General features: G+C 64.0%; 1 protein-coding gene across 1 annotated transcript in view; it reads left to right on the plus strand.

Annotated features, from left to right (window-relative positions):
• Positions 1–13,367, plus strand: part of LOC128850575 (plectin-like) — a gene marked incomplete at its 3' end in the record, with an annotated part of 30,247 nt that extends 16,880 nt beyond the window's left edge. The window contains exons 2-9 of the mRNA XM_054055527.1: positions 3,912–3,973; positions 4,801–4,890; positions 5,929–5,964; positions 6,311–6,388; positions 7,039–7,131; positions 9,010–9,176; positions 12,114–12,229; positions 13,288–13,367. Of these exons, the coding sequence (XP_053911502.1) occupies positions 3,912–3,973; positions 4,801–4,890; positions 5,929–5,964; positions 6,311–6,388; positions 7,039–7,131; positions 9,010–9,176; positions 12,114–12,229; positions 13,288–13,367 (722 nt within the window). The remainder of the gene's footprint in view (positions 1–3,911; positions 3,974–4,800; positions 4,891–5,928; positions 5,965–6,310; positions 6,389–7,038; positions 7,132–9,009; positions 9,177–12,113; positions 12,230–13,287) is intronic.
• Between the last annotated feature and the right edge of the window lie 6 nt (positions 13,368–13,373).

Here is a 13,373-nt window from a genome sequence, read left to right on the forward strand (position 1 = left end):
GGGAGATGTGGGGAGAGGAGAGGTGTGGGGAGATGTGGGGCAGAGGGGGGTGTGGGGAGATGGGGGGAGATGTGGGGCAGAGGGGGGTGTGGAGAGAGATGGGGGGAGATGTGGGGCAGAGGGGTGTGGGGAAAGATGGGGGGAGATGTGGGGCAGAGGGGGGTGTGGGGAGATGGGGGGAGATGTGGGGCAGAGGGGGGTGTGGGGAGATGGGGGGAGATGTGGGGCAGAGGGGGGTGTGGGGAGATGGGGGGAGATGTGGGGCAGAGGGGGGTGTGGAGAGAGATGGGGGGAGATGTGGGGCAGAGGGGGGTGGGGAAAGATGGGGGGAGATGTGGGGCAGGAGAGGTGTGGGGAGAGATGTGGGGTAGGGGGGGTGTGGGGAGATGTGGGGGGAGATGTGGGGAGAGGAGAGGTGTGGGGAGATGTGGGGCAGAGGGGGGTGTGGGGAGATGGGGGGAGATGTGGGGCAGAGGGGGGTGTGGGGAGATGGGGGGAGATGTGGGGCAGAGGGGGGTGTGGAGAGAGATGGGGGGAGATGTGGGGCAGAGGGGTGTGTGGGGAGAGATGGGGGGAGATGTGGGGCAGAGGGGGGTGTGGAGAGAGATGGGGGGAGATGTGGGGCAGAGGGGGGTGTGGAGAGAGATGGGGGGAGATGTGGGGCAGAGGGGGGTGTGGGGAGATGGGGGGAGATGTGGGGCAGAGGGGTGTGGGGAAAGATGGGGGGAGATGTGGGGCAGGAGAGGTGTGGGGAGAGATGTGGGGTAGGGGGGGTGTGGGGTGATATGGGGCACAGGGCCGTGGGGGGAGATGTGGGGCAGGAGAGGTACAGGGGGAGATGGAGGTGTGGGGCGGTGTGGGGCACGGGGGGGGCAGTGGGGAGAGATATGGGGCGATGTGGGGCGATGTGGGGCACCGGGGGGGCAGCAGAGGTGTGGGGTCCGTGGGGCGATGTGGGGCGGCTGCGGTGTGGGGCTGATGTGGGGCACGGGGGGGGGGGGCGGCTGTGGGGCGCGGGGAGGCGATGTGGGGCAGTGTGGGATGATGTGGGGCGCTGTGGGGCACAGGGATGGGGGGCACTGTGGGGCTTGTGGGGTGTGGGGCGCAGGTTATGGGGCAGCGCCCCCCCACATTGGGGCTATGGGGCAGCGCCCCCACTGGGGCTATGGGGCAGCGCCCCACGTGGGGCGGCGGTGTTCCCCCCGGCTATGGGGCAGCCCCACAGCGGCCCTGGGGCTGTGGGTGCCGTGGGGCGTTGGCCGCCGCTGTGCCCATGGCGGCGCGAGCGCTTCCTCCCACGCCCCACGGCTGCCACGCCTGCCCCACGCCTGCCCCACACCTGCCCCACGGCTGCCCCACGGCTGCCACGCCTGCCCCACAGCAGGGCTGCCCCACGGCTGCCCCATGGCTGCCCCACGGCTGCCACGCCTGCCCCACAGCATGGCTGTCCCACGGCTGCCCCACAGCTGCTCTGCCTGCCCCATGGCTGCCCCACAGCAGGGCTGCCCCACGGCTGCCCCACGGCTGCCACGCCTGCCCCACGGCTGCCCCATGGCTGCCCCACAGCATGGCTGTCCCACAGCTGCCATGGCTGCCCCACGGCTGCCCCACAGTAGGGCTGTCCCACGGCTGCCCCACGGCTGCCCCACAGCAGGCCTGCCCCATGCCTGCCCCACGGCTGCCCCACAGCTGCCCCACAGTGCAGCTGCCCCATGGCTGCCCCACGGCTGCCCCAGTGCCTGCCCCACAGCAGGGCCAGGCCTGCCCCACTGCTGCCCCACAGCTGCCTTGGCTGCCCCATGGCTGCCCCATGGCTGCCCCACGCCTGCCCCATAGTGAGGCTGCCACGCCTGCCCCACAGCACGGGTGCCCCACAGCTGTCCCATGGCTGCCCCACAACTGCCCCACAATGCAGTTACCACTCCTGCCCCATGGCTGCCTCGCCTGCCCCACAGCTGCCCCACAGCTGCCCCACATGGTGGCTGTGCTGGCTGCCCCACGGCGTCCAACGGCTGCCCCATAGCGCGCCAACGGCTGCCCCATAGCGTGTCCAGGCCTGTCCTGTGGCGTGCCCACAGCGTGCCCTATAGCGTGGCCAGGCCTGCCCCACAGCTGCCCCACTGCCTGCCCCATGGCTGCCTAATGGCTGCCCCACTGCGTGCCAACGGCTGCCCCATAGCGTGGTGAGGCCTGCCCCACTCCTGCCCCACAGCTGCCCCACTGCTGCCCCACGGCTGCCCCACAGCGTGCCAATGGCTGCCCCATAGCGTGGCGAGGCCTGCCCCACTCCTGCCCTACAGCTGCCCCACAGCTGCCCCACGGCTGCCCCACAGCTGCCCCACTGCTGCCCCACGGCTGCCCCACAGCTGCCCCACAGCTGCCCCACTGCTGCCCCACTCCTGCCCCACGGCTGCCCCACAGCTGCCCCACAGCTGCCCCACTGCTGCCCCACTCCTGCCCCACGGCTGCCCCACTGCTGCCCCACTGCTGCCCCACTGCTGCCCCACGGCTGCCCCACGGCCGAGCTCGGGGTGCTGAGGGCGGAGGGAGGTGTGGGCTCAGCTCCGATCGCTCCGTGGGGCTCAGCCCCATCCTGGGGGTCCCATCCTGACCGCGGAGCCGCTCTGCTCGGCCCGAGGGTGCTGAGCCGGGATGGGGGTGCAGCTCCCGGGGGCTCAGCGCCATCCGGAACCCCCCGAGCTCAGCACCCCCCGAGCTCAGCACCATCCTGACCCCCCCCGAGCTCAGCGCCCCCCGAGCTCAGCACCCCCCGAGCTCAGCACCCCCTGAACCCCCCGAGCTCAGCACCCCCCGAGCTCAGCGCCATCCTGACCCCCCCGAGCTCAGCACCCCCCGAGCTCAGCACCCCCTGAACCCCCCGAGCTCAGCGCCCCCCAAGCTCAGCGCCATCCTGACCCCCCCGAGCTCAGCACCCCCCGAGCTCAGAGCCCCCCGAGCTCAGCCCCATCCTGGGGGTCCCATCCTGACCCCGTCCTGGATGGGCTGTGGGTGCTGAGCCGGGATTGGGGTGCAGCTCCCTTGAGCTCAGCGCCATCCTGGACCCCCCGAGCTCAGCACCCCCTGAGCTCAGCACCATCCTGAACCCCCTGAGCTCAGTGCCCCCCGAGCTCAGCGCCGTCCTCGGGGCTCTCTGTTGGCTCTCGAGGGTCCCATCCTGACCCCGTCCTGGGTGGGCTGTGGGTGCTGAGCCGAGGTTGGGGTGCAGCTCATGGGGGCTCAGCACCATCCTGGACCCCCTCACTCAGCACCCCCCGAGCTCAGCACCCCCCGAGCTGAACCCCATCCTGGTCTGATCCCCATTGCTCCCCGGGTCCCATCCTGACCCCAGAGCTGTGCTTGGGCTGAGGGTGCTCAGCCCCATCCAGGGGGTCCCATCCTGACCCCGGCGCCGCCCCATTGTGCTGTGGGTGCTGAGTTGGGGCGCAGCACCCCCCGAGCTCAGCCCCATCCAGGGGGTCCCATCCTGACCCCGGCGCCGCCCCATTGGGCTGAGGGTGCTGAGCCGAGGTTGGGGTGCAGCTCCTGAGGGCTCAGTACCATCCTGGACCCCCCGAGCTCAGCACCCCCCGAGCTCAGCCCCATCCAGGGGGTCCCATCCTGACCCCGGCGCCGCCCCATAGCGCTGCGGGTGCTGAGTTGGGGCTCAGCACCGCCCTGGATTTGCCTTTCTCGGACTCCTCGGGGTCCCATCCTGACTGCGGTGCCGTCCCGGGGCTGAGGGTGCTCAGCGCCCCCCGAGCTCAGCCCCGTCCAGGGGGTCCCATCCTGACCGCGGCGCCGCCCCGAGCTGGGGCTGCGGGTGCTGAGCGCCCCCCGAGGGTCCCCTCCTGACGCGGGGCTCTGGGCCCGATCCTGCGCCGGTGCTGAGGGCTCCGTCTCTTCTCTTTCAGACGAACGCGATCGCGTCCAGAAGAAAACCTTCACCAAATGGGTCAACAAACACCTCCTGAAGGTACGGCCGCGGCGCAGCACCAACGCAGCACCAACGCAGCCCCAGCGCTGCAGCACCACTGCAGCTGCATCACAGCTCCATCGCTGCAACCCCATTGCAGCGCTATCACTGCAGCCCCATTGCAGCAGCCCCATTGCAGCAGCCCCATTGCAGCAGCCCCAATGCAGCCCCAGCGCTGCAGCCCCATTGTTGTAGCCCCATTGCAGCCCCGTCGCAGCCCCATCACTGCAGCTCCATTGCAGCTCTTTCGCAGCCCCATCACTGCAGCGCCATTGCTGCAACCCCATTGCAGCCCCAGTGCAGCCCCATTGCTGCAGCTCCATTGCAGCTCTTTCGCAGCCCCATTGCTGCAGCCCCATTGTAGCTCTGCTGCAGCCCCATTGCTGCAGCCCCATTGCAGCCCCGTTGCAGCAGTGCCATCGCTGCAGCCCCATTGCAGCCCCATTGCAGCCCCATTGCAGCCCCATCACTGCAGCGCCATCGCTGTGGCTCCATTGTAGCTCTGCTGCAGCCCCATTGCTGCAGCCCCATTGCAGCCCCATTGCAGCAGTGCCATCGCTGCAGCCCCATCGCGGCCTCCCCGTTACATCGCCACTATTGCAGCCCCATTGCCGCAGCCCCACTGCAGCTCCCACCACAGCCGCAGCCCCACTGCACCACCAGCACCGCTGCAGCCTCAGCCGCAGCCCCACGCGTTGGTGCAGCCCTAACGCGTCTGTGTCCTGCGGTGGCGGTGGCGGCGGTGCAGCGCGGGTCCTGCAGGCGCTGCGGTGCGGTGGCTGTGGCGCTGTGCCGCTCCGGTGGTGACGATGCCGCATTCCCCGCAGGCGCAGCGCCACGTCCACGACCTCTACGAGGATCTGCGCGATGGCCACAACCTCATTTCGCTGCTGGAGGTGCTGTCGGGCGACGCCCTGGTACGTATTGCGACGGCGACGCCGCAGCCATCACGCATCGCGTCTCTCCCTCTCTGTCTCTGTTCTGTCGCTTCGCCGTCTCCTCTGCGGAGCCGCCACACGCCGCATCCCACCCTCGCCGCCATCCCACCACATCCCTCCTGCACCACCGCATCCCTCCTGCACCACTGCATTCCACCGCATCCCCTCCTGCACCACCGCATCCCTCCTGCACCACTGCATTCCGCCGCATCCCTCCTTCACTGCTGCATCCCACTGCATCCCTCCTGCACCGCCACTGCATCCCACCCTCGCCACCATCCCACCGCATCCCTCCTGCACCACTGCATTCCACCGCATCGCCCCTCACCGCCATCCCACCGCATCCCTCCTGCACCGCCACCACATCTCTCCTGCACCGCCGCATCCCTCCTGCACCACTGCATTCCACCGCATCCCTCCTGCACCACCACTGCATCCCCCTTGCCACCATCCCACTGCACCCCTCCTGCACTGCTGCATCCCTCCTGCACCGCTACCGCATCCCCCTCACTGCCATCCCACCGCATCCCTCCTGCACCGCCGCCGCATCCCCCTCGCTGTCATCCCACTGCATCCCTCCTGCACCGCCGCATCCCTCCTGCGCCACTGCATTCCACTGCATCCCTCCTGTGCCACCACCGCATCCCCCTCGCCGCCATCCCACCGCATCCCTCCTGCACCACTGCATCCCTCCTGCGCCACCACATTCCACCGCATCCCCCCTGCACCGCCACCGCATCCCACCCTCGCTGCCATCCCACTGCATCCCTCCTGCACCGCTGCATCCCTCCTGTGCCACCGCATTCCACCACATCCCTCCTGCGCCACCATGCACCGCATCCCACCCTCGCCACCATCCCACCGCATCCCTCCTGCACCGCCGCTTCCCTCCTGTGCCACCACCGCATCCCCCTCGCCGCCATCCCACCGCACCGCTGGCGCCGCCGCCTCTGACGTCTCTTTGCTTCGGTGCCGCCGCCTCGGCCTTTCCCTCCTCCTCTCCTCTTTGCGCCGCAGCCCCGGGAGCGCGACGTCCTGCGGACCCTGCGCTTGGTGAGTCGCTTGCGCCGCATGGGCGCCCGCGGGTGGCGTCGGCGTTCCCTACCGGGGCGATGCCTCCACCGCCGCCGCCGCCGCATGGCAGAGTCGGAGCGAGGCGGCGGGAGCCATGCGGCGCTGCATGGGGTGGGGCTGCGCGGCGGCGCCGTGGGACGCGGTGATGGCCGCGTGTGGCACCGCGGGGTCCTCGGCGGCGGTGATGGCGGCGCGTGGGGTGGGATTGCGGCGGCGGTGGTTGCTGCGGTGCAGCTCTCACCGCGGTGGTTGTATGAGGGGGCGGTGGTGGTGGTGTTGGCGGTGCCGGCGCTGATGGCGGCGCTGCCGTCCGCTGTCCCCGCAGCCGCGCGAGAAGGGCCGCATGCGCTTCCATAAACTGCAGAACGTGCAGATCGCCCTCAACTACCTGAAGCACCGGCAGGTGAGTGGCGGCGCTGCGGCGGTGGCGGTGGTGGCGGTGGTGGTGGCGGTGGCAGCGGTGGTGGTGGCGGTGGTGGTGGCAGTGGTGGCGGTGGTGGCAGTGGTGGTGGTGGTGGCAGTGGTGGCAGTGGTGGTGGCAGCGGTGGCGGTGGTGGTGGTGGCGGTGGTGGTGGTGGTGGTGGTGGTGGTGGCGGCGGTGGTGGCGGCGGTGGTGGTGGTGGTGGTGGTGGTGGTGGTGGCGGTGGTGGTGGTGGTGGTGGTGGTGGTGGTGGCGGCGGTGGTGGTGGTGGCGGTGGTGGTGGTGGCGGTGGTGGTGGTGGTGGTGGTGGTGGTGGCGGTGGTGGTGGCGGCGGTGGTGGCGGCGGTGGTGGTGGTGGTGGTGGTGGTGGTGGTGGTGGTGGCGGCGGTGGTGGTGGTGGCGGTGGTGGTGGTGGTGGTGGCGGTGGTGGTGGCGGCGGTGGTGGTGGTGGTGGTGGTGGTGGTGGTGGTGGTGGTGGTGGCGGTGGTGGTGGTGGCGGTGGTGGTGGCGGTGGTGGCGGTGGTGGTGGCGGTGGTGGTGGCGGCGGTGGCAGTGGTGGCGGTGGTGTTGGCGGTGGTGTTGGCGGCGGTGGCTCCATCAGAGCTCCCCCAGCGCCGCGCCGGTCTCCGCAGGTGAAGTTGGTGAACATCCGCAACGATGACATCGCCGATGGGAACCCCAAACTGACGCTGGGGCTCATCTGGACCATCATCCTCCACTTCCAGGTGGCGCCGCGGCCGCGACCGCCGGGACGGAACGGGACGGGAACCAGGGGGGCCGTGGCGGTGGGGGGGGTGGTGATGGGGAGGGGGCGGGAGCAGCAAAGCGGTGATCGTGGCCGTGAGGATGGGGATGGAGATGGTGACGGTGGTGGTGATGGAGATGGAGATGGTGGTGGTGGTGATGGTGATGGTGATGGAGATGGTGACTGTGGTGATGGCGATGATGATGATAATGGTGGTGGTGATGGAGATGGAGGTGATGATGATGGTGATGGTGGTGATGGTGGTGATGACGATGATAATGGTGGTGGTGATGGAGATGGTGGTGATGATGATGATGATGATAACGGTGATGGAGATGATGATGATGATGTTAATGGCAGTGGTGATGGAGATGGAGATGGTGATGGTGATGATGATGATGTTAATGGTGGTGATGGTGGTGATGACGATGATGATGATAATGGTGGTGGTGATGGAGATGGAGATGGTGGTGATGACAATAACAGTGGTGGTGATGGAGATGGTGGTGATGATGATGATGATAACGGTGATGGAGATGGTGATGGAGATGATGATGATGATGATAATGGTGGTGGTGATGGAGATGGTGATGGTGATGGAGATGGAGGTGATGACGATGATAACAGTGGTGGTGATGGAGATGGAGATGGTGGTGATGACAATGATGAGGATAACAGTGATGGAGATGGAGATGGTGATGGTGGTGACGATGATGATGATGATGGCGGTGGTGATGAAGATGGTGACGGTGGTGATGATGATGATAATGGCAGTGGTGATGGTGATGGTGGTGATGACGATGATGATAATGGTGGTGGTGTTGATGACAATGATGATGATAACGGTGGTGGTGGTGGAGGTGGTGACGGTGGTGATGATGATAACGGTGGTGGTGATGGAGATGGTGGTGATGACAATGATGATAATGGTGATGATGATGATGATAACAGCGGTGGTGATGAAGATGGTGGTGGTGGTGACGACAGTGGTGACGACAGTGGTGATGACAGTGGTGATGGTGGTGATGATGACAATGGTGGTGATGTTGGTGGTGATGACGACAATCGTGATGACAGTGGTGATGGTGGTGGTGATAATGGTGGTGATGACGATGGTGATGATGGTGGTGACGATGGGGGAACGTTGCAGTAGCACTGAGGTGGTGATCGTGGTGGTGGTGATGGAGATGGTGACAGTGGTGATGGTGATGATGATAATGGCGGTGGTGGTGGTGATGGTGGGAGGTTGGGGAAGCAAAGATGTGGTGATGGAGGTGGTGATGACGATTGTGATGACGGTGGTGATGATGATGATGATGATGGTGATGATGATGGTGATGATGGTGGTGATGACAGTGGTGATGATGGTGGTGATGGAGATGGTGATGGAGATGGTGGTGATGGTGATAATGATGATAGTGATGATGGAGATGGTGGTGATGATGATGGTGATGATGGTGATGATGAAGATGGTGATAATGGAGATGGTGATGATGACGATGACGATGGTGATGGTGGTGATGGTGATGGTGGTGATGGAGATGGTGATGATGAAGATGGTGATGATGGTGGTGATGACGGTGGTGATGGAGATGGTGGTGGTGAAGATGGTGATGATAGTGATGATGGAGATGGTGATGATGACGATGGTGATGATGGTGATGATGAAGATGGTGATGATGGTGATGGTGATGACGGTGGTGATGGAGATGGTGGTGATGAAGATGGTGAAGATGGTGATGATGGTGGTGCAGTGGTGGGAGGTTGTGGCAGCAGTGATACGGTGGCGATGGTGATGGAGATGATGGCGCTGCCGGGGGCGGTGCCGGTGCCATCGTTGCCGTGTCGCCGGGGGCAGATCTCGGACATCCAGGTCTCGGGGCAGTCGGAGGACATGACGGCCAAGGAGAAGCTGCTGCTGTGGTCGCAGCGCATGGTGGAGGGTTACCAGGGGCTGCGCTGCGACAACTTCACCACCAGTTGGCGCGACGGACGCCTCTTCAACGCCATCATCCATCGGCACAAGTAGGTGCCGGAGCCCAGCGCCGTCCCAGACCCCTCCCCTCCCATCCCATCCCCTCTTTCCATCCCCTCTTTCCATCCCCTCCTCATTCCCATCCCCATCTCTGTCCTCATCCCATCTCATCTCCTGCTCCATCATCTCCATCTCCATCCCCATCATCCCTTTCTCTCCTCCTCCTTCTCTCCTTCTCCTTCTCTCCTCCTCTCCTCTCCTTTTCTCCCCTTTCATCTCTTTCATCTCCCTCATCATCTTCTCTCCTTTTTTCCTCTTTCCTCTCTTTCCTCTTTCACCTCCTTCTCTCCTTCTCTCCTTCTCCTCTTCTTTCCCCTTTCCTCTATTTCCTCTCCTTCATCTCTTTCCTCTTTTATCTCCTTCATCTCCTTCTCTGCTTCTCTCCTTCTCTCCTCTTTCATCTCCTTTGTCTCCTTCTCTCCTCCTTCTCTATTCTTCTTTCATCTCCTTCTTCTCCTCCTCCTTCTCTCCTCCATCTCCTTCATCTCTTTCATCTCCTTCTCTCCTTCTCCTTCTCTCCTCCTTCTTTCTCTCCTCCTCCTTCTCTCCTTCTCTCCTCTTTCTCTCCTCTCCTCCTTCTCTCCTTCTCTCCTCCTCCTTCATCCCCTTCATCTCTTTCATCTCCTTCTCTCCTCTTTCATCTCCTTTGTCTCCTTCTCTCCTCCTTTCTCTCTTCCTTCTCTCCTCTTCTTTCATCTCCTTTGTCTCCTTCATCTCTTTCATCTCCTTCTCTCCCAGTTCTTTCTCTCCTCCTCCTTAATCTCCTTCTCTCCTCCTCCTTCATCTCTTTCATCTCCTTCTCTCCTTCTCTTCTCCTTCTCTTCTCTTTCTCTCCTCCTTCTCTCCTTCTCTCCTCTTCTTTCATCTCCTTCGTCTCCATCATCTCTTTCATCTTCTCTCCTCCTTCTTTCTCTCTTCCTTAATCTCCTTCATCTCCTCCTCCTTCTCTCCTTCTTCTCTCCTCCATCTCTTTCATCTCCTTCATCTCCTTCTCTCCTCCTTCTCTCCTCTTTCTCTCCTCTTTCTCTCCTCCTTCTCTCTTCTTCTTTCATCTCCTTTGTCTCCTTCGTCTCTTTCATCTTCTTCTCTCCTCCTTCTTTCTCTTCTCCTCCTTAATCTCCTTCATCTCTTCCTCCTTCTCTCCTCCTTCTCTCCTCCTTCTCTCCTCTTTCTCTCCTCCTTCTCTCCTCCTTTCTCTCTTCCTTCTCTCCTCTTCTTTCATCTCTTTTGTCTCCTTCATCTCTTTCATCTCCTTCATCTCCTTCTCTTCTCCTTCTCTCCTCCTTCTCTCCTTCTCTCCTCTTCTTTCATCTCCTTCATCTCCTTCATCTCTTTCATCTCTTTCATCTCCTTCTTCTCTCCTTCTTTCTCTCCTCCTCCTTCATCTCCTCCTCCTTCTCCTTTCTTTCTCTCTTTCTCTCCTCATTCTCTCCTCTTCTTTCATCTCCTTCGTCTCCTTCATCTCTTTCATCTCCTTCTCTCCTCCTCCTTAATCTCCTTCATCTCCTCCTCCTTCTCTTCTCCTTCTCTCCTCTTTCTCTCCTCCTTCTCTCCTTCTCTCCTCTTCTTTCATCTCTTTCATCTCCTTCATCTTCTCCTCCTTCTCTTCTTCTCTCCTCCTTCATCTCTTTTATCTCCTTCTCTCCTCCTTCTTTGTCTCCTCCTCCTTCATCTCCTTCATCTCCTCCTCCTTCTCTCCTCTTTCTCTCCTTCTCTCCTTTCATGTCCTTCATCTCCTTCATCTCTTTCATCTCCTTCTCTCCTTCTCTCCTTCTCTCCTTCTCTCCTTCATCTCTTCCATCTCTTTCATCTCCTCTCCTCGTCGGTCTCCGTCATTCCCGGTCTCCGCTCTGCGCTCCGTGGGCGTTTCCGGCTGCCGTTGGGTGCGGCGTTGGGCGCGGTGTTGGCGCGTGCCGTGCCGTGCCGGCCGTGCCGATGCCATCGTGGCTGACGCGGCTGCTGACGGCTTTGGTGCCGCGGCGTGCCGGGACGGGGGCGAGGGCGGCGATGAGTCCCTGCAGGCCCTGTGCCGCCCCGCGCCAAACCCCGCGCCAAACCCCGCGCCAAACCCCGGCCGCCATGGGGGCCCTGGTGGAGAGTGGCCACCACGAGGTCCCTTTTGTGGCCACCAGAGCCGTCCCTGGTGGAGAGTGACCACCATGGTGGTCTCTATCCCGGCCACCATGGATCTTTGATGCCAATGTGGCCACCATGAGGTCCCCGTCCTGGCCACGGTGGGTCCTGGTGGAGAGTGGCCACCATGGTGGTCCCTATCCTGGCCATGGTGGGTCTTTGGTGCCAGAGTGGCCACCATGAAGTCCCCATCTTGGCCACCAGAGCCGTCCCTGGTGGGGAGTGGCCACTGTGGTGGTCCCTATCCTGGCCATGGTGGGTCCTGGTGGAGAGTGGCCACCATGGTGGTCCCTATAATGGCCATGGTGGGTTCTGGTGGGGAGTGGCCACCATGGTGGTCCCTATCCCGGCCACCATAGATCTTTGATGCCAATGTGGCCACCACGATGTCCCTGTCCCGGCCACGGTGGGTCCTGGTGGAGAGTGGCCACCATGGTGGTCCCTATTGTGGCCATGGTGGGTCTTTGGTGCCAGAGTGGCCACAGTGGTGGTCCCTATAATGGCCCCGGTGGTTCCTGGTGGGGAGTGGCCACCATGAGGTCCCAGTGGTGGCCGTGGTGGTGGTTCCTGGTGGTGGCCCTGGTGGTGGTCCCAGCGGTGGCCGCGGTGGTGGTGACCCCGGTGGTCCCGGCGGTGGCGGCGGTGGGTGTGACGGGGGTGGCCCCGGTGGTGGTGGCCCCGGTGGCGGTGGCGGTGGTGGCCCTGACGGGGGTGGTCCCGGTGGTGGCCCCGGTGGTGGCCCCGGTGGCCCCGGTGGTGGTGGCCCTGGTGGCGGTGACGGGGGTGTCCCGCAGGCCGGCGCTGATCGACATGAGCCGAGTGCTGCGGCAGAGTAACCTGGAGAACCTGGAGCAGGCGTTCGCCGCCGCCGAGCGCGACCTGGGGGTGACGCGCCTGCTCGACCCCGAAGGTGACACCGCCGGCACGGACCCCGCGGCCCCCACCCCGTGTCCCCCCACCCCGTGTCCCCCCACCCCACGTCCCCCTCTATCCTCAACCCCATCCTGTGTCCCCCTTTATTGTGTCCCCCACCCCGTGTCCCCCTCTATCCTCAACCCCACCCCGTGTTCCCCCATCCCGTGTTCCCCCATCCCGTGTCCCCCTCTTTTGTGTCCCCGCATCCCATGTCCCCCCCCATCCCATGTCCCCCCCATCCCATGTCCCACATCCCATGTCCCCCCCTCTCCCGAGTCCCCCCTTTCCCGTGTCCCCCCTATCCCGTGTCCCCCCTATCCCATGTCCCCCCCATCCCATGTCCCCCCTCTTTTGTGTCCCCCCTCCCGTGTCCCTCCATCCCGTGTTCCCCCCCATTCTGTGTCCCCCTCTATCCTCTCCCCATCCCATGTTCCTCCCTCTTTTGTGTTCCTCCCTCCCATGTCACCCTGATCCCATGTTCCCCCCATCCTGTGTCCCCCTCTTTTGTGTCCCCCCCTATCCTGTCCCCCCCCCCGTGCTCCGGTGTCCCCCCCCCCCCATCCCGTCCCCCCCCTATCCCGTGTCCCCCCAATCCCATGTCCCCCCCATCCCGTGTCCCCCCCCGTGTCCTTCCATCCCATGTTCCCCCCCATTCTGTGTCCCCCTCTATCCTGTCCCCCATCCCATGTTCCTCCCTCTTTTGTGTCCCCCCCATCCTGTGTCCCCCCCATCCCATGTCCCCCTCTTTTGTGTCCCCCCATCCCATGTCCTCTATCCCATGTTCCCCCCATCCTGTGTCCCCCTCTTTTGTGTCCTCCCCCATCCCGTGTTCCCCCCATCCCGTGTCCCCCTCTTTTGTGTTCCCCCTATCCCGTGTCCCCCCCATCCCGTGTCCCCCTCTTTTGTGTCCCCCCCTATTGTGTCCCCCCCTATCCTGTCCCCCCCTATCCCGTGTCCCCCCCCATTGTGTCCCCCCTATTGTGTCCCCCCCTATCCCGTGCCCCCCCCCGTGCCGCGCTGTCCCCGCTGACGCCGCCGCCGCTGCCCCCGCAGACGTGGACGTTCCTCAGCCGGACGAGAAGTCCATCATCACCTACGTTTCGTCGCTGTACGACGCAATGCCGCGCGTGCCGGCGGCG

This window comes from Cuculus canorus (assembly GCF_017976375.1).
Source record: "Cuculus canorus isolate bCucCan1 chromosome 2 unlocalized genomic scaffold, bCucCan1.pri SUPER_2_unloc_1, whole genome shotgun sequence".
NCBI lineage: Eukaryota > Metazoa > Chordata > Aves > Cuculiformes > Cuculidae > Cuculus > Cuculus canorus.